General features: G+C 40.7%; 1 protein-coding gene across 3 annotated transcripts in view; it reads right to left on the bottom strand.

Moving 5' to 3' along the window:
* TERT (telomerase reverse transcriptase) overlaps positions 1–18,352 on the bottom strand; it is a 31,148-nt gene extending 12,796 nt beyond the window's left edge. The window contains exons 1-8 of one of the 3 annotated variants that reach the window (XM_083826739.1): positions 17,763–18,350; positions 15,035–16,880; positions 12,288–12,483; positions 8,513–8,702; positions 5,257–5,439; positions 3,751–3,912; positions 3,296–3,391; positions 1,258–1,343 (exon numbers count right to left, since the gene is read on the bottom strand). In XM_083826739.1, coding sequence (XP_083682865.1) covers positions 1,258–1,343; positions 3,296–3,391; positions 3,751–3,912; positions 5,257–5,439; positions 8,513–8,702; positions 12,288–12,483; positions 15,035–16,880; positions 17,763–18,098 — 3,095 coding nt within the window. In that variant the 5' untranslated portion in view covers positions 18,099–18,350. Of the gene's footprint in view, positions 1–1,257; positions 1,344–3,295; positions 3,392–3,750; positions 3,913–5,256; positions 5,440–8,512; positions 8,703–12,287; positions 12,484–15,034; positions 16,881–17,762 lie in introns of all 3 variants that reach the window. The other 2 variants (XM_083826740.1, XM_083826741.1) reach the window with 2 other exon arrangements.
* Positions 18,353–18,664: the final 312 nt, after the last annotated feature.

Raw genomic sequence — 18,664 nt, 5'->3', positions numbered from 1 at the left:
CTCAATGTACACCTACAACAGGAATTAAATTCTGGTAGATTTTGATATGGAGAAGTTCTAGCTTTTCTTACAAGCAATAGACATCTCCATTGAATTCAAAAATAAACATTCATCACTATCAAAGCCTGCTAAGTTTTCTTTAAAAAGTTCTTTCAGCCACAGAAGTCAGAATAAGAATGTTTAACTGTATGATATAATTAAAGTCAGGCTGTTTGAGGTGCTTATTCTTCATTTGTACCAGCACAGCATGATCTGGCCATGGAAAAGATTCTTCGCTCGTGTGTGTATGTGTGTGTGTTGTATTTCACAAATAAATCTCTCTTTACTTTTAGGAAAATTCCTTATTGTTTAGCCCAATAAAACATTGGAACTAGTTTCCTGCATCCCAGCTAGTTTTTTGACCTTTACTGTAAACCACATTTAACTTGTCAGGCAGTTAATGCTAGAAAAGTTAACGCTAGAAAAATTTACAAATGCTCTTCTATTTGCATCCTTGAAACCCTTTTTTCCCCTTCCCTCTATCCTGAGAGTATAACTATTCTAAAGTTAGTCTTTCAAAAGGAAGAAGCTATAATAATAGAAGCCTAATATATCTCACTCTGAGTTTAGAAATAAAAATATTAGTACTTGGTTTCAAGACTTGGTACACATTTGCCACCTAGAGGCAAAATGTAAATAGCAGATCGGCATTTCTAGGAACACAACAAACCTGCGTTACATCCCCCCTCTGTAATAACACCCAACTCCTAATTTTGGAGTTGCCAGATATTTTAATTCTTCTTGTTCTTACCTTGTATTTTTATTGCAACTTGCCAAATAGCAAGGCCATGGAGAAAAGGTTTCATTTTGCACTGCAGGAAAAGGCCTAACAATGCTTTTGCATGATTGCCTGAATGTTCCCTTCTTCTGGTTACCTCTGTGGATCTCAACTTTTTTTTTTAAAGTATTTTTCTTTTGAACTATGTCTGCAGTTTTAAATCAAGGTTACAGATCTACAGAATGATGCATTCTTTGTATAATTAACATCATCCACGTGGGAAAGACAAATTTTATTCAAATATAAGTGAGTCCAAACCCTTCATGCTTTTATAAAGCTTAAATTAAATTGATAAATAGATTTCAAATTAACGTGAAATAAAAATCTTTAAAAGACAGCTATCAAAAATTCCCTGAGTCAGTTAAAGGTATCCCATTTAGCAGAAAAAAAGGAAACAACAACAAAAAAAACTTACACTACAAACTATTTTTTTTTCTTACCTGCGCCCAATTTCCAGGATGTTATTATTTAGCATTTGAAGAAAAAAATTAAACAGACTGGCACTTGTCTCATTGAAAGTTAAGCTCTAGAAATGGGAAAAAAACAAAACAAAATTTGTACTTTAGAAATGTGCTGAAACTAAAAATATAGTATAAACTGAAAAGATGCATATTAACCTTCCTGAAAAGTTAGAGATTTTAACTAGACTATTACAGCCTAAGGTAAGAAACAAAGCAAACACCTAAAATTAAAATCTGAATATACACCCTAAAAAGCCACTCACATCCAACAGATGAACAATGGAGGTTTCAGTTGATTTTCTTTAGGAGAAAAGCAGTTTTGATTGGTGTTACTTGGGAAGTAGTCAAATACAACATCTAAAACACTTTTTAAAGTGTTGATTATTGTACTGTATTACAACAATATGATACCTCCCTCTTTTAGTCACTTTCTGTCCAGAGGATCATTCTTCTGTCCTGTTCTTTCTGATTCCACAACTACTGATAAACTCACTTGCCAGTTCTGCTGCAAAACAAATCCTTTGCCCAGCATTAGAAATGATCCATGCATGACAGCCCACTCAATATTTATGAAGCCTTTTGTGTTAAAAACATGTAATAAAAGCTTCGTTTAGAGCAGTTTATATCCCTTTAACAATGACTGCTCGAGACCTAAAGCAAAACAACTCCCTATGTGCATAGATTAACCATCTGACAAATGCACCCAGTTTTTGAAAGTTGTGTGAGAACACAGTATTGAAATGCTATCATGATGCATTCGGGGCATGGAGATCCATCCTGGCATGGCATTTTTCTCATAACACTTTTTTATTTTTTAAATCTCACACACACAAATGAAAAAGACAGCTGCTGTTCATTTAGTATCTAACAGTTATCTAAATTAGATGTCCACTGGAAGGAGAACGAAACAAAATACACATCACACATACAGCTGGTTTTCATTTTCATCCACGTACTCACTAGGCTCTCTCTATTTTGCAGGATCCTGGAACTGTGCACCACTCACACTGTACATTCTAGCTCTATGTAGATTGTACACTACCATTTTACTTGTATGTTAGAAGCATTAATTACTCTACTTCCTAATTCTCCACTGGCAAGTGAAGAAAAACTTGACAGAGTAGCCTGTAAGGAAGAAAACTGTTTGCTCATCTTGGGCTCAGGATCTTTAGGTTTTTATCATGGAACACCATGATGTCAAGCAATAAAATGTATTAAGAAACTGACTGGGCACATCATCTATTTCTATGCCTGTCACATTCCTTGTACTGAAGGAAGTCTTGAGAACAAACATCATTTGAAATTAATACACTTCTCTGAAGCACGTGAATTTAAACAACAGAAGGATGATTGCTTCTTGCAACACTGCTAGCTGGAGTCAATTTAAAATATATATAATTTTTAAACATACTTTCTGAGTTAAAGTAATCCCTTCAAACAAAAAATACAAGAGTTGATCTTGTTTTATACTGCACTAACTCCTGTGAAGAAGAGTTCATTCTAATCAGCCTTGGCAAGTAATCATTAAAATAAGCTGATTTTTTAAAGTCATTTTTCTGTTAAGTGAAGCTTGCTCTTCAGGGTGCCATATCTATTCCCTTAGTTGCTTCGCTTAGAATACACTTTCCAGTTTCTTACTTCTGTACATTTTGGACAAAGCATGCATTGAAGCCTTTCTTTACTTCATTTGAAAACTTCTGCAACAAGTAATGAAATTCATTAGGAATGAAAAAAAGAAAACTATGTTTCAAATAGAACAGAATAGGACAGAAATGAGAAAATCCGGGAGAAGTCCAGAATGACATTTTGTCAGAGTTCTTGCCTCAGGCATCACTTCCACTGAAAGCCTGTTAGAAACATTGAATTTTTCTGTGGAAAGTGCTTGTTAACTAGAAGACAGGTCACATCACCATATAATATGTACATTCATTTAAACAAACAAAAAGAAACCCTAAATCCTCCTCTACTACTTCTGCAGCTTTCCCTTTCAGATGAAAAGAAGCCTCCTAATATTTACCTGTTCAACTATTATCGCATCTCGCAATGAGGTACTCTCATGAAGCCGGGACACAAACTGCTTCATGTCTGGCGTAAAATCCTTGAAAGTAGAAACCTGTATATTAAAAAAATAAATGACAAAAGCAAAATAGAAGATTCATTAGCAGACAGAATTTATTCAGTGAAGATCAAAGGCCCACTCTTACTGCATTGTTTTAATCTAACAGATCTGTTAAAATGAAATTTCTCTCTCGTGTCTCTGTTCCCACAACACATTTTTCTTTCTTTGTTCAACACTGAAGCGTAAAAAGCAGTTTTGTTCCCTCCAGAAAATTTCCAACAGTATTAAAATGTTTTATGAAGTAATTACCTAATTCAAGTTTAGACACACACACAAAAAAAGCTATAAACAAACATATTCTTTGGACAGAAACATATTAACAGCAGCACGTAGAAGAAAGTAGCAAGTCATACGTGTCTCCTATATAATTTCCTGGCTTTTCCACTTCCAGTGATCATAACCACTGCATAGCGCCGTATGCAGTAGACAGTTTTTTTCTCAGGTTTTAAGACGTGTGAAATCACTTCCACAAGTTTATCATGAGGAATGCTATCAAAAGCCCTGGACACATCAGCCTGAAACAGAAGAAATAGCTTCCATTATGCTCCGTATCTTATGTTCCATATTCACCAATATCACCATAAATGCTGTGGCAGTATGGAAAAAAAAAGTCACTGTTGTAGTATACAAACACGGCTGAAGCAACACATAGGAGTGAAATTACATCATTTCCAAATGCGTGACAAAGCTTAACATGTGTGACATTGCTTAACTGAAAATACTTTCCTCAGCCATCAGCGAGTTTTCCCTTGCTGGGGACAACCAAGCCATCATTTTCAGAATAATCCTTGTTATTAGCAGAAGAAGGTAGGGCAGGTCCTACACTCATCTGTACTGCGTAGCACTCTTTTTCATGATTAAATACTAGTGGAGATGAAAGGTAGCATACTGAAAGTTGCACATGCAGCCCTAAAACTTACACTTAACTTTCAATCATTTAACTGAAGTTTACTGCTAACATTTTTATATATTTAGATATTTTAAGAAACCTTCCTCTCCATACAATCATGAAGATGACATCTTACAGACTCCTGGAAAGCTGAAAACCTAAATGTTTTGCCTCTTCTAAATCTCATATTGCAATTTTAACTTTGCTTTTTCTTGTCATTGTCACAATTCAAAACCTTCTGAAGAAGCAAAAAAAATAAAAGAATTATGTCAATAACACGATTCTTTCGTTTGAAAGTTAACAAAACAACTTCTGAAAATAATTTTAGGACATGACACCTGGAAGAGAAGCCTCACTGTATTATCATAAATCTGTATAGTTTTATATAAATCACACCAACTCAAAGCTATGCAACTTTTTGTGCTTCACCTAGACATTATTTAACACAAGTGTTAATTAAAAAAAATCTTCAAATAATGAGATATGACAAGCGCTCATTTTTTTCAAGCAGGAGAGTAAATTTGCTGGAGAGACACTAGAGCTAGGATGTTTATTTTTAAGACACTGATCGTATGGAGAGAAAAGGCACCTATTTATCACAAGACACTAAATTTATTCAAATGCGTACACCCAATTTTTCCTGTTTTTAATTTGAGAAAATGTCCCTAAAATCCTATTCAACTTTACATTTTTGTCCCAGTTTTATACTCAAGTAAATGTAACTGCAGAAACAGAGTGTATGTCCAGAAGCAAGAACTGTTACATGACAGAAAGATGAACAGAAAAATATCAAAGTAAAGGAAGCACTACTGCAGGAGAAAAAAACAAACCAGTCTATGTTAAGTATGCACAAAAACTGACTTTGAAAAAAAAAAATTATGCACTTACATCACAGCTATCTCAGTTGTAAAAGATCTGCACTAGTTGACTTTGCAAACTTAGGTTGAATACTGGATTAGAAAAGGCGTACCTTTACATAGTAGAAATGAGGAATTTCACCATCTGATTTAAGAACCTTTTTAACAAACTTCTTCCATGTCCTGTAGATATCATCTCTCCCAAACACTGAAGAGCCGATAACACTGGTGTTTATAGTTCGTTCATAATTTAACACACTAAATAGATTTTTAAGTTGCGTGTTGTAGTGATTCAGCTAAAGAGATGAAAAAGAATCACCCTGAAGTGTGTTGAAACATTCTAAATTCTCTGCAATACATACATTTCTCATTTAGATGAAATATGAGAGGAAAATTGTGTATTTACTGAACTTTTTTGGTCAAATACAGTTTTCAGAAAGCCTGAATATAGTGGTAGTAACTACTTGGAAGTGACAAAACAGACTCACAGCTGTTTTGGGGAATACATTTAAATCCCCACCCCCCTTTTTTTTCCCCCTGTACTTAACTCTTGGCAATCAAGGTCTAACAGTCATGGACATAAATGGACGGATTTCAGAAAATAAAACCACCATGAGTTCTAAGGTAAGTTTTCTTAAATATCATCCATTCTCTCTACTGGAGATTATCACCACCACAACAAGAATGGCAAAAAGAACACGTGCCTGAGACCTTAAGCTAAATCCATCTGCATCATCAGTTGAGCCTTCGGGGACAATTTATGCAGGTACTTTAGCAAAAATTTAACTCTCTCAGCTACGGGAATAGTGAAATACAAATTTAAGATGAAAAAAGTAAACCTGCACACTTGCATGCTAATGAATTTTTAGAACTTTGGATAAGTCCCACAAAATGTATACACAGAATATAAAAGGTTTCTTAATCTCAGTAGTATTGTCATGATCACGACACAACTGCATTTAAACTACTCTTTGGAAGCTTATCAATTCATTTGAAGAAATTTACTTTTACACTGAAAAAAATCAATTACAGGTGTTAGCGAAAAGCTGGAAAAACTTGAGCACACAAAAAATATTTAGTGTGCTATTGTCACTGACTGCAGAACAACATGATCCAACTTTACTGTTTTGCATAAGGTAAGTAGTTATGTTAATTCATTGGCTGATCTTGCAAAATATTTTTGACTAGTCCATAAAAAAGACTGCTGAAATTTAAGACATTTTCCTGAATCCAGTGATTCTGGATTTCAGTGATTCCTGAAACCCTGTGATCTCTTTTCCAGCATAGGGCGTGTTCCTAAGAAAAAACAGGCAGAAGGGTAGAGATGTAGCTCAAAGATAAATAGAAGCAGCAAGAACAAATTATCAGGAGAGAAGTTCCTCCTTTCTTTCTTAAGAGCATGTCCCAAATGGTTGCTTTAACACCTTTTCACTAAAGTGATGGCCATATGGGTGTGTGTGGGTAAATCAATAAGAGACAACTAAGGCTTTAGAGTTCAAAACCTAGCCTGAAATAGTCCTGAGGGACTTGGAGTCACAATATTCAGTGGCTCCTTGTTTTAATGTCGGCAGAAATTCCATTCAGTTTCTCAACTTCCCAGAACAAATCTAATCCACAGAGCTATCAACATCTTTGCAAAGCCTGAGGGTCTGCTAGAATATCTGCAGAATGCAGTAAAAAAAAATTATACATTCTCAAACAGAACAGATCACTAAGAACCCTCCTCACACCCAGTGCTTCGGGCTTCCCATTAAATATATATGCATCTGTGTGTATATATAAAAATACATATATACACATACACAGATTCAAACAGAAAGGGAAGAAGGATGAAAAGCAATTACATAAAACCTTTAAACCAAAACAAAATTTATGCTGATTTGAGGACAAACTCACAGAACTGGACTTATCTCACCATGGTTTTTTGCAGCAACGTTTGAGAGCTGCCCAAGAGCCAGAAGTTGATTTGCTGGACATTTGAGAGATTATCTCTTGACAATTCATCTTGACACATTCCAGTGCTGCGCTACAGAAGCTGGCAAAGTCTACCCCTACAATTCTAGACTGGTTTGCAAATTCCAAAGCCTGGAACACTGTCAGATAGAAAGAACCTGAAGCTGCTCTTCCTCCTACACTTTAAACGCCTGGAGAAATTTGGAGAGCAGAGACTAGCTGGATATGGGACAGGATGAAAAACTGGAACAGGCTGCAAGATAAGAGGCCGTGACAGAAACGAACTGTGCAGCCAAGAAAGTTTTGGAAAAAAAGAAACAAACAAAAAAACCACATTACTTCCAGTAGGTTGTAAGCCCCAAATTCTTCAATATGATGTTTTGCACAGCACACTTTTCTTTTTGTGTCTGTCTGCTGTCTCAGAAGCAACACAACACTATTACAGCTTTTCTTGGATATATGAAAATCATTAACCATGCTTTGTGATGTTCTCCTATGAAGCCACTTGGCCAGCTACCATGGTTAACTTTGAACCTCCTTTTTTTTTTTTAGTGCATTCAGGTCTCAAGTCATCCTTCATGCCAATCTGTTATAGGAGCAACAGAACCTTTTAAAGCACTACAGCTATTCCCAAATTAACTGTGAGCATGCTCTGGAATCTGACAGTAGGATAGCCACAGAAAGACTATGATGAAAGTAACCACTTCAGAACAGCTTTTAGTTGATGTCCTGAAAGTACGGTCTGGGATCACACACTGAACTACAGGCACTAAGCAGCCACTGAACTCCCACCCATCCGAGGAGTGTTTCATCTTGTGCTCTACATGGGACTCAGCCTTAAGGAAAAACAATTTAGTCATGGGAGAGAGTGAAATTGGGCTCCCACTGTATCTTGCAGTTACCTGGCCTGTTAAATGGATTATTTTGTGAACAGCCATCAACACGCACAATCAGCGTTCAGGGAAACCCCAACAGGCCAGACCCATCTGTCCCTCACCCTCTGGTGTGCCAAATAAAGGCAACGCGTTAGTTCTGAACACCGAGTACGGGATATCTTTGAGTTTTCTGTCCTTCAACCCCCTGGATGGCCAATGTTCACCACAATCAGACACATCGAGCTGAGAGAAACAGATGGAAAGAGAAGAGAGAGAAAACATGTTCAGTGGGCAGGCCATGCCACTCTGTTAGACTCGTCTCCTTAAGGCAGGCTTACAAGCAGAAGTATGCAGTTCCAGAATTGGAGGGTAATGACAATTAAGCAGTGGGAAAGGAGAAGCTATGCTAAGTTGCAATGGGTAGGCACATTCAGTCCTTCTGATTTCAATGTCTCAGTTCACCACTAGTTTTATATTAACAACAAAAAAAAAACAACTCACATCTAACAAATCCACATAAAACAATAAGAAAAATAAACACCTTCTTTGCTCTGCTTTCCTTGCTCAACGTTTGTGCTTCAACAACACCGCTCATTTTGACTATGGGTCTTAATCCACTGACTTTGGGAATGAAACGGAGCTTTGACGCCATAGGAAGGTATTTTTTTTGATGGATCGCTTCCATCTCCTCTGAAGTTAAAGGACGTAGATGTACTTTGGCAATATGGTTTCTAAAAAAATAAATACGCACTGAGTGTAAGCAATAGGAAATGCAATAGAAGTTAAAATGTTTCATCTCTTAATGGTAACTGAACCCAAACATTTTACTAAGAAGATAATTACAGATTTCTAAAGAAACTGACATGGAAATCTGAATTTCAGAACAGTTCCATGGTTATCTTAATGACAATGCAATATAATAATAGAGCATATATTTCTTCCTGATGCAAATTAAGGCAACAAAAACACCACCTAAATTAACACAGATAAAAAATTATCCACAAATTAGGCAAGTATATTTGAACGTTATGATTTTTTTATAATATAAAACCACAGACAGACATTTTACATTGCTTCAGAAGCTTGAAAGATATAAACCAAATTGAATAGGACTTTTTGAATACTATGTAAAGAGAGACCCATGGGAGGACTTACACAGTGTTCTACTGACATTTAAGAGACCTACTAGCTATTAAAAAAATATAGAGAACTGAGATACTAGATAAAAAAAATTTAGGGCTTTTAGGTACACAGTAACAGGATTCAAAAGAATTGACCTTATGAGCAGGCGTCAGCTAAAGCAACCAGCAGAAAACCATAAAGAACTGAACACTCCCAAGTCACAAATTTATCTTACTGGTAAATGTGCTTGCCCCTCACAGCCACCCCCTCAGGATTTACAGCTCAGTGTAGCTTAGTCCAAACCAATACTCTCCTCCCACGCAGTAAGGCAGGAAAAGGAGGTGACACAAAGACCTTGCTTTTACTTAAGATGGTTAAAGCGCCCTACCTGCAACATAAGACTTGGATCAGTGTCCTACACTGCTTGTATTGTTCAGAAGGAAAGGATGTGCCATTTCACAAAGCCCTACAGCCCAGTTGTTAGGATAGACCCCCAGGAAGTAAAATGAGAATTCAAATCCCTGAAGAGCAAAGGATGCAACTCTAAATTTGCACTCCTATTTTCCATATCCCACAGAAGCCCACAGGCTGCTTTAGCAAAATGAGGCCATGCTGTCACAAAAGATGGTGGATAGATGGTGAAAAACTAGTAAGCATGCTCTAGGAGGCATCTGAGAAGCCAAGCATGCAGATGAAGCACACAAATATTTCTCTTGTGCATGCCAACACAACCCACGTATAAGCCAAAGATCCAGGTGCTCGAGACTGTCAGGGTCCAAGTGATACAGTGCATGCCAAAAGGAACACAGAGGCATCCTGGGCCAGCAAGCTGAGCAAGTGCTTTAGATTTGTATTCAAACTTGGAATAAAATTCCCAAAGTACAGAGGAAAGGACAGATCGCGTGTACATAGCTAGAGAGCACTATCAGTCATTATGAGTTAACTTCTTTCCTAAACCTACAGGACTTCATGCACGCATTATAGCATTAGCTAGATCACCAAGATAAAATAAAGAACATCAGTTCAACAGAAACAACCAAATCAAGCCTCCATCCCTGTGCACTGATGACACTGGAATAGATTAAAAAACAAAACACCACCACCCCAAAATCCATCTCTATTAAAAATATGACTTCCTCTGAAAGTGAAGGCCATGGCCAGCTATCTGCAGATCCTCACTATTACTACCTCTGGCCAGTTGTGGAGCTTGAGGTCGTTTTGCCTGCATCAACACTCATTGCTTATTTCACGGCATTTATAGCAGCGCTGATGATTTTGAACACACACTGATGTAGTGGCCACTGAACCATGCTCAGTTCGCCTTCACAGCACTGTTAAGGATTTACACCCTGAGGACAATGCAGTGCAAAGGCAAACCCATGAGCGAAGTCCTGGTCTGTTTCATCCATCCTCTCTCCTCCTTTGGAGGACAAAAATAAGTGGGAAGGCATCAGTGGCTACACCTGGCTTCCTGACAGCAATCTGACCAGAGCAGCTCCAGCTGGAGAGGAGAAAGAACCAGGACAGCTGCAGAGCAGTCATCAGGGAAACAACCGAAGCCAGATATTCTTTCCTCCAGGGAAAATGGAAGCAGCTCAACAGCCTGTGGCGCTCAATCATCAGAAGCTCCTGAAAATGCTGCTTGGGAATGAGGGGATGGTGCCCAGAGAGTCTAGAAATGGCCAAGGCGACACAGGCAGCCCTAAACAGCTGTTTCCCACTACCTCTAAATCCCACATTTTCTCCGCCCATGTGAAATAGGCAGTTTGCCACCTGTCTGAACGCAGTCAGCTGGATCAGTAACCTCATGTTACACAGCACACTCTAAAAAAGAGTGCTGAAAGCGCTGATTTCTGCGTGGTGGAAATACTCAGGAAAGAAATAGGAAAAAGCAGGATCAGCCCAAATTAGGGTCCCTTGATGTCAGAGCACCTTGTCCTTATACACTGGGTTTCTTTTTGGGGAGGGGGGAAATTGGTGATAGGAAAGAAGGGGCTAAAACCAAAACTACTTGTCTTCTTTTAACCATACACCCCGTTAAAAAGAGCATTATACCTAACCTGTAAGACTTCTTGCTGGGTGGTACTTTACACAAAAAACCATTAGCTTGTGAAGTACATTAAAGCTACATAAAACACTCATTACAACACTAATGCTGTTAGTTTGAAGACAAGACAAACAAAGTATTCCGGGTTGAAAATTGTGTTTTACTGCTGCTGTTTAACTTGCTTATTCTGGGCTGTAACTGCAAACAGCTCCAGGGCCCCATGAAGTGCAAACACACATGCAAGGCAGTTGCACAGGAGAGATACCAGTGTTAACCTCAGGGAGCATGGAGACTGTAAAAAGAATTAAAAATTACCAAAAATCGCAGACAAAACTGGAGATCATCAGACCCCATCAAATGTAAAAGGTGCACCATTTAAAATGGCAGAACACAAGGCATCAGGCATGCTCATTTCCAACAGATCCAGAGCTCTCTTGGACACCAGCAATTTATAATGAAAACCCAGAAGATATAAACTCTGGAGATGTACACGTAATACTGTTCATTAAAACTCTCTTCTGATTTTCACTATTTTCTCATTCAATTGCTTAAGATTTGATCTTAAATAAGGTGCTAACTTAAGCACACTCACACATTTAAGACCAAAAAAAGCAGCATGGAATTCCATAGCTGCACTAAAAAAAAAAGAAGCTGCAGCTTTTAAACCCTTCAATCTTATAATAATTAAAAAAAAAATCCCCACAAGGCTACTGTCTGAAATAATGGACAGAGCATTGCAGCAGATTTATTTTTTTTTAATTAAAGCAGTTAAAGAAAATTCAGCATTTTTTTGAATTAGCTTTCTCAAGGTTACTTTGGGATGCTGCCACTATGCTTTACTGATGGTTAAAAGGTGTAAAAATTTGACTTATCAAAACAAAATCCTCCTCATAATTGATTTTATCATTGCAAAGGTTTCTGTTCTCCTACCAAAGAATTTCAAATTTGCCTAAGTTTTCTCACACAAAACATTTCTGGATCTACAAGCCACGCAAACTACCAACACAGGTCGATTTTTCCTTTGGAAAATTAAGCAAATGGGAGGAGGATAAAGGGGCAATAAATAAAAGCAGAATTGTAACTTCACAGTGCAAAACATGAGACTTCCATATATTTCATTAATGTTTGATTAGTTTTCTAATTTTACCTAATTCCAATGTCCTGTAACTTGCCCCAAATACACTTTCGGTAGTAGAAGAGCATGTTTTTCTGGAACATGGTCTCGGTGATATAGAAAAATGATCTGAGCAACTCAACAACATAGGTATCCATCAGCCAGTATAGGAATTTAGCCAAAATTTCTTCACGGAAACAATGTTCAGAAGCAGGAACAAAGTGATTACCTTCAACAAACAATTGAAAGGTCATTATAGCAAATAACAACTACTTATATTAGTAAAAAACGGAACAAACAAAACACACATACACTCATTTCTTAGCATGAGGTTAATGGAAAGAAAAAAAAAAAGCAAGAACAATTCCACAGACACAGCTCTGATTTTTCACTAGTATTAAATAACATGACCCGAACTTCACATATAAAGATGGAAACTAATTAGCAGTGATAAATGGATGCACATAATACAAATACATACCACCAGCAACCCAAAGACTTACTTTCATTGCTTGTGCAAGATCTTTAATGCACAATGACAGGATCATTTTGAAGCGAAGGATAAAATGGAAATAAAGTCTATTAGAATATATATATATATATATATGTATTTAATAAATAAGCAAAAGAATGAAAATTCTTAGGTATATTGTAAAAATAATTGAGAGAGTTAAACTGGGCTGAGCTGGAGAAAGAGGTATTTCAGACAACCTATATAAAACATTGCTGCAGTTCAAAAATCAGACTAAGTCTGTCAGCACTCATAATATTTAGATGGCACAAAAATTATGAGGCTAGAACATTCCTAGCTGCTATCAAATTTAAGCCCACAGGCTTTTTTTGTGATGTCTAAATGCAGGCAGGCCAAGTGTAGAGTAAAACTCTACCCTACAAATTCTGAATTTTTGCAACTTTTCAATACTACTTTTCTAATTAAAAGTAGAATTTAGCATAATGCAACAGGGTAGTTTAAAGAGACTCTGCAGAAACATTAATTAGCTGCACAGCACAAATGTGTTAAAAACAGCCAAATTTGGACACAAGAGAGCTGACAATTAAGACTGAAACTTAACAAATGGAAATAAATTTCCAGTTCTCTACCCTGCTTGATTTTTGTGCTCTTCAGGGCGGAGACACTTTCATGTATATACAGCACCTAAGAAAAGACTGCCATAAAGAGATAAAAAGAGTGTTCACTTCAGTAGAAGCCAGAAAACATCAATGAAGAACACAATGGCTGATTCTTCCACTGAAAAGTCATAACGTGCAGGCCACGAAATACACAAATTAAATCAGCATGTTAAATAGCTGTACTGGAACTACATCACCAGTTTTCTAATATTTTGACAGCAGCTGTCAATTCCCTGAACTGTAGTCATGATTTACAAGAAACCACCACCACTTCTTTTGGAGAGAAAAACGCCTGCAACACAGCAAAGCAATTAAATGTGTGTTTAAACTTCAGGCACATGGGAGTAGTTTCAAAAAAATTAAAGTTAAGCTTATGTGTTGCTTTTCCTGGAACCAGACCACTGAGTAAGATGGTATTAATTTTTTCAAAGGTAAGGCATTCCAAGTAACTACAAACCAAATGTATTTGTACAGTAAAAAACCCCTTTGAAATATTTAAATCCTCAGCATTTTGAAAAGCGTGTTTTTGAGCCAAAGTTTCTGTGTCTGTGTATTTGCTAGAATTAGCAGTTTTTTATAGACGTGTACCTCCCTGACTTTTGACATCAGGTCTCAAATACCAGACTTTATTTTCCTTCTTCAAGACAGAGGACCTGTAGTAATTTCAGAACCCAACTGCACCTTTTTAAAAAGGAATACCATTTTCATCTCTGATTGCTATAGGATCCAAGCATATTGCTAGGCAAGAATAAATTCTGTAAATGTAACAGTTAAGGAAGTGCAATCCACATTTTATAGATGGAGAACGGAATGTAATAAACGTAAAAAAAATAAATTACAATAACCATGAGATCCCACAGCAATCAACCACAAAACCACAGCTTCAGCCTAGAATTGTCCTAGGACAAAGGCTTCTTCAGGGAAGCAAAATTTACCTTTCATCACCAGAGATGACCGAACAGGAGGGATTCGTACAGAACTCAATGCAATCAGCTGGCACTCCCACCCTCCTTGGAAGGTGGTCAGCCCTGATGACAGCTGCACCACCACCTGCCTAGCTTGAAGCTGTGATCAGTAAGGGTCTTGTGTTCCTAAAGGAGGGCTCTAGAAAGGTAACTGATGGTGGGTGACCACAGGCATTGCATAGGTCCCATACCCGTGTCTTTTTCACAAGGTAGATGTGAGGGGGGAAAAAAAATGCTGTGGGATGATGGCTTACTCCCAGAGAAGAGATACACGTGACTCTACAAGCACCTGGATTTGGTTTTAGTGCTTTCTGATGGCTTATGGTAACCAAAAGGCAAACTGCATTTGCTCCTTCCATGCCTAGGTCACAGTTATTGGTAATTTGGGGAGCAGAAGGCAAGGAGTTTTGCTGAAGGTCCAGGTTCTAAATACTAGTTTCTGTATGAAACTGTCATCCAATTAAGTGAAAATAATGAAAACTTACATTCTCAGCACACAGAAGACAGGTCTAAGTATTCCTCCACCACCAGTTAATGGCAAACACTATGAGGTTTGCTCTCTCAGCTCCAGCTATTAGCAATGAACCCAATGACTCTGCACCCAGATTCAATACCCTCCCCTCCGCACCCTAAACCTGGCCAGCCACCTGACCCCCCACCCCTTAATTCTGCAATGTTAAGTACCTTCGGCCAGACGAAGCCACATGCAGTCATTTACTCTCATCTTCCACATCAACACCTGCAACGAAAGCTTAGCGTACTTCCCCATGGAAATGAACGCTTTCACGTTTTTGAAGAACCGGCACTTGTTATGGTTTGAACCCCAAAGCTCAGCGGGGATCACCCGCTCCAGGCACTCCCTCACAAAGACGTACACCTGAAAGTGGCTGCTGTGCTCCTTGAGAAGCTCCCTGAGGACTGAATCAGACACCTCTGCAGGAATCTGCTCCTCACTCCCTGACTCCCCGCACGCAGATGTTGCGAGAGGAGTAGGTAAGCTGCTGGGCACGTCGGTGTGACCAGATTCGCATCTGCTGCTTGTCACACGCTTAGTAGGCTCCTTCCCAAGCTGTTCTGCTTGCTTGTGAGCCTCTGCTTCCCCAGGCAAAGGTGCCTGACTGAGCAGCTTGGCTTTTCTCAAAATGGTTTCAGATACCCGAAGAGGGCAATTTTTTCTCAAGAAAGCTACATAAGGGAACTTTCCATGATTCTTTAAGAGTTTCTGAAACGTTCTTCTCATTCTCCAGAAGCGTTTGGGAAACTTCTTCTTTCTCCATTTTTGCTGTGGCAGACCTTGGTTGCGCTTTTGCCCAAACGGATTTTGGCTTAAGAATATCGTTTCTATTAGCCGTCTTACACCTGCCTGACTACCCTTCAAGCGATTCAATAGGAAGGATTTATGGAAACCTTCTCTCCAATACCTGCGAGAATACAGAAGAAACTTCCTGTCAATGTATATTGCAGATGGCAAAACCTTATTTGGTAACTCCTCTGCCAAATGAGCTACGGGACTTTCCTGCTTTTCGTGTCCTGAAGAACTACTTTCCATCGGTTCGATTGGTATCCAATCCAACCGAGGTATAGGCCTGCGTGTCTCTACTCTCTTTCTACTGGATTCTACTTGCATTTCAATGCTGGGCTTTAAACGTCTGTTACTCTCAACTCCTTGCAGAAAAGAGCTTTTGTCTGCCACAGGCTTCTTCCCATGCCGAGAACTGTGAACTAAAGAAGGACGAGACATATCACTGTTACTTCTTTGAGAAATGTATTTTTCTTTAATAAGACTTACAGAATGTGATGCTACACAGCCGGTTCCATACCTCTTGGGAATACTTTGGTTTACATCAGGAGTGGTATTACAAGCCTGTTCCTCTCTCTCTTTCTCTTCTAATCTTGCTCTCTTAGCTGTGACTTCCAGTTGTTCCCTATCAAGCTTCCTTTTTAAAGACGGTGCTGTAGCTGACAAACATAAATTGGAGCTACTCTGTTTTTCCAGAGCACTGGACCCTAGGCTTTGTACATTATTGCTGGTTTTATTTCTCATGCTGGAAACATTAGCTTCAAGTCTTGGCCTGCATTTCGACTGACGTGACTTTGAAAGATAGTGTCTATGAAACGTTAGCCTTTTCTGCGTATAGTTAAGCAAGCTACTACGTTTATGCTTTGAAAACCGTTGTTTAACAAACGTTGGGGATGAGTCTGTATTTTGTGAAATAAGTTCATAAACTGGTTGCCCACAAACTTGGTAACAGTTACTAGGGGGAACCAGCATAAAGATTGCACAGTGTTCCAATAAATACATCATCACATCATCCCCTATCCTGCTCAGCAGTGTTTCCCAGAGGCCACTGATACGCATGGTTTCTGTTGCAGTATTGGGTAGATAGCTGTATACGTTTGAAAGTGGCATGATTTGGAAGTGAGAACTGTTTTCATCCAGTAAGGAGTATCCATATGTGAGGATATTCTTCTTTCTTTTCCCACACAGTCTCTGCATGACTCTTGAGATGACTTCACTCTGACTAGATAACTGAAGAAAGAAAGAAGGAAGGTTAGTTTTTAATCAACAACTCTTCTATAAATGACAACGCATGCTTTGAACAGTCAGGCACGCCAAATACATGCAGTCCTAGACTTCAGCATTAAACCTTTGCAAAGCAGTATTACCAATTCACAAGCACTACACCAGCACAAGACTGAAGTCTACCGCAAGGTGTTTACATCCAGCCACCTGAGACGACTGCTTTAAGGAAGTCTTTCTAACGCCTGCCCTTTTGATCCTTTGATCCTGACTTTCGTGCCCAGGAAGCACCCGACACTTTTCCTCTCCCCTCTCTCAGCAACCCAGCTTCAGGGCTTTCAGCTCGCTCTGCCCCTAAACCTGCGCTCGCGCAGGCTCTACCACCAGGGTTGAGGCCTCCATTTCCTTTTACGTAAAATAAAGGAGTTTTAACAAAACAACCCAGCTCACAACTTTATACAACACTCCACAACCGGGCACAGACCGCGCCGCCCCGGTCTGCGGCACGGTTCTGCTTATGCCTGCGGTGTCTCCCGGCACTTTTCTCTTCTCCCAACCATTTCTCCTGCCCAAGCACTGGTACGTGAAGCACTCGGGGAGAGGAAAGCGGCCCTTCTCCTTCCTAGCCGCCCCGTGGAGCCACGCTTTGCTCTCCACACCCGACCCCACAGCAGGGGCTCAAAGCCCGGCTCCCCAGCCCCACATCCCCTCGTCCCACCGCAGCCATGTGCCGCCCACCCCTCGCCAGGGGCAGCCCCGGCTCCCCCCAGCACCTCGGGGCGCGGAGGGGAGCTCGGGGGAGCCCCAGCGGTGCCGGCCGCGAGGGGAGCGCCTTTCCCCCGGGCAGCCCCGCACCTCCACGGGCAGGTCCGGCGCCCTTGTCCCTCCTACCTGCTCGAAGCTGAAGGGCCGGGGGATGTCGCGGGCGCCGTGGGGGACGCACACCACGCACTGGGACACGAAGGTCCGGTAGCAGGGGGCGTCGTCGTCCCGCACCACCTCGGCTTCCTCGGCGCCGCTCTCCCGCAGCCGCCGGACGAAGGTCTCCAGCGGGGCTGCCTGCGCGTAGCAGTCCCGCAGGGCGCCCAGCACGGCACCGAAGGGCTCCGCGCCCGCCATGTTGTGGGGCCGCCGCCGCCGCACGCCGCCGCCACCACCACCGCCATCACCACCAGAACCTGGGGCGGCCGCGGCTCCCCTCCCGCCGCCCCGCCTGCCCTCCTCCATCGCCGCCCCCCTTCGCGCTCCTCCGGACGGAGGGCTACGGCCGGACGCCAGCTTTTTAAAGAAGGCGTAGTGTGGAAAAAAAAATAAAATAAAATAAAAAATAAAATAAACGAGAACGCCCTCCCTTCACAAAGGAGCCCCCCGGGCGGCGTGGCGCGCTGCCCCAGCGTGGCCGAGGCGGGGCGGCGGCCGGGGCGGGGTGGGGCGGGCCCCGGAGGGATGGAGGTTGCTGTCCAGCTCCGCAGTGCCTTCCTCCACCGCCACCGGCATCGGCTTTCCTTCCTTCCTCCAGTACCGGCCTCCCCTCTGCCAGCACCAGCTGCCGACCCCCAGGCTGAGGGGGGATGCCGAGGGGAGGGAGATATTGTGGGGAGATATTGTGGGGAGATGCTGAGGGAGGATGCTGAGGGAACCGCTGAGGGAAATGCTCTCCTTCAGTGATTTCTCTCCTTCTGTGCCCTACAGGCACATCATCACAGCCTTTCTCTCCCTCAGGAGGCCGAGGGGCAGCGGGACCCCTGGAAGCGATGCGCGCTTTCCAGAGCATCCTAGGGCGCCCTGGAAAT

Source organism: Anser anser (genome assembly GCF_964211835.1).
Source record: "Anser anser genome assembly, chromosome: 2".
In the NCBI taxonomy this organism is placed as follows: domain Eukaryota; kingdom Metazoa; phylum Chordata; class Aves; order Anseriformes; family Anatidae; genus Anser; species Anser anser.
The sequence above is the reverse complement of the archived record's forward strand: the minus strand, read 5'-3'. Positions and strand labels throughout refer to the sequence as shown.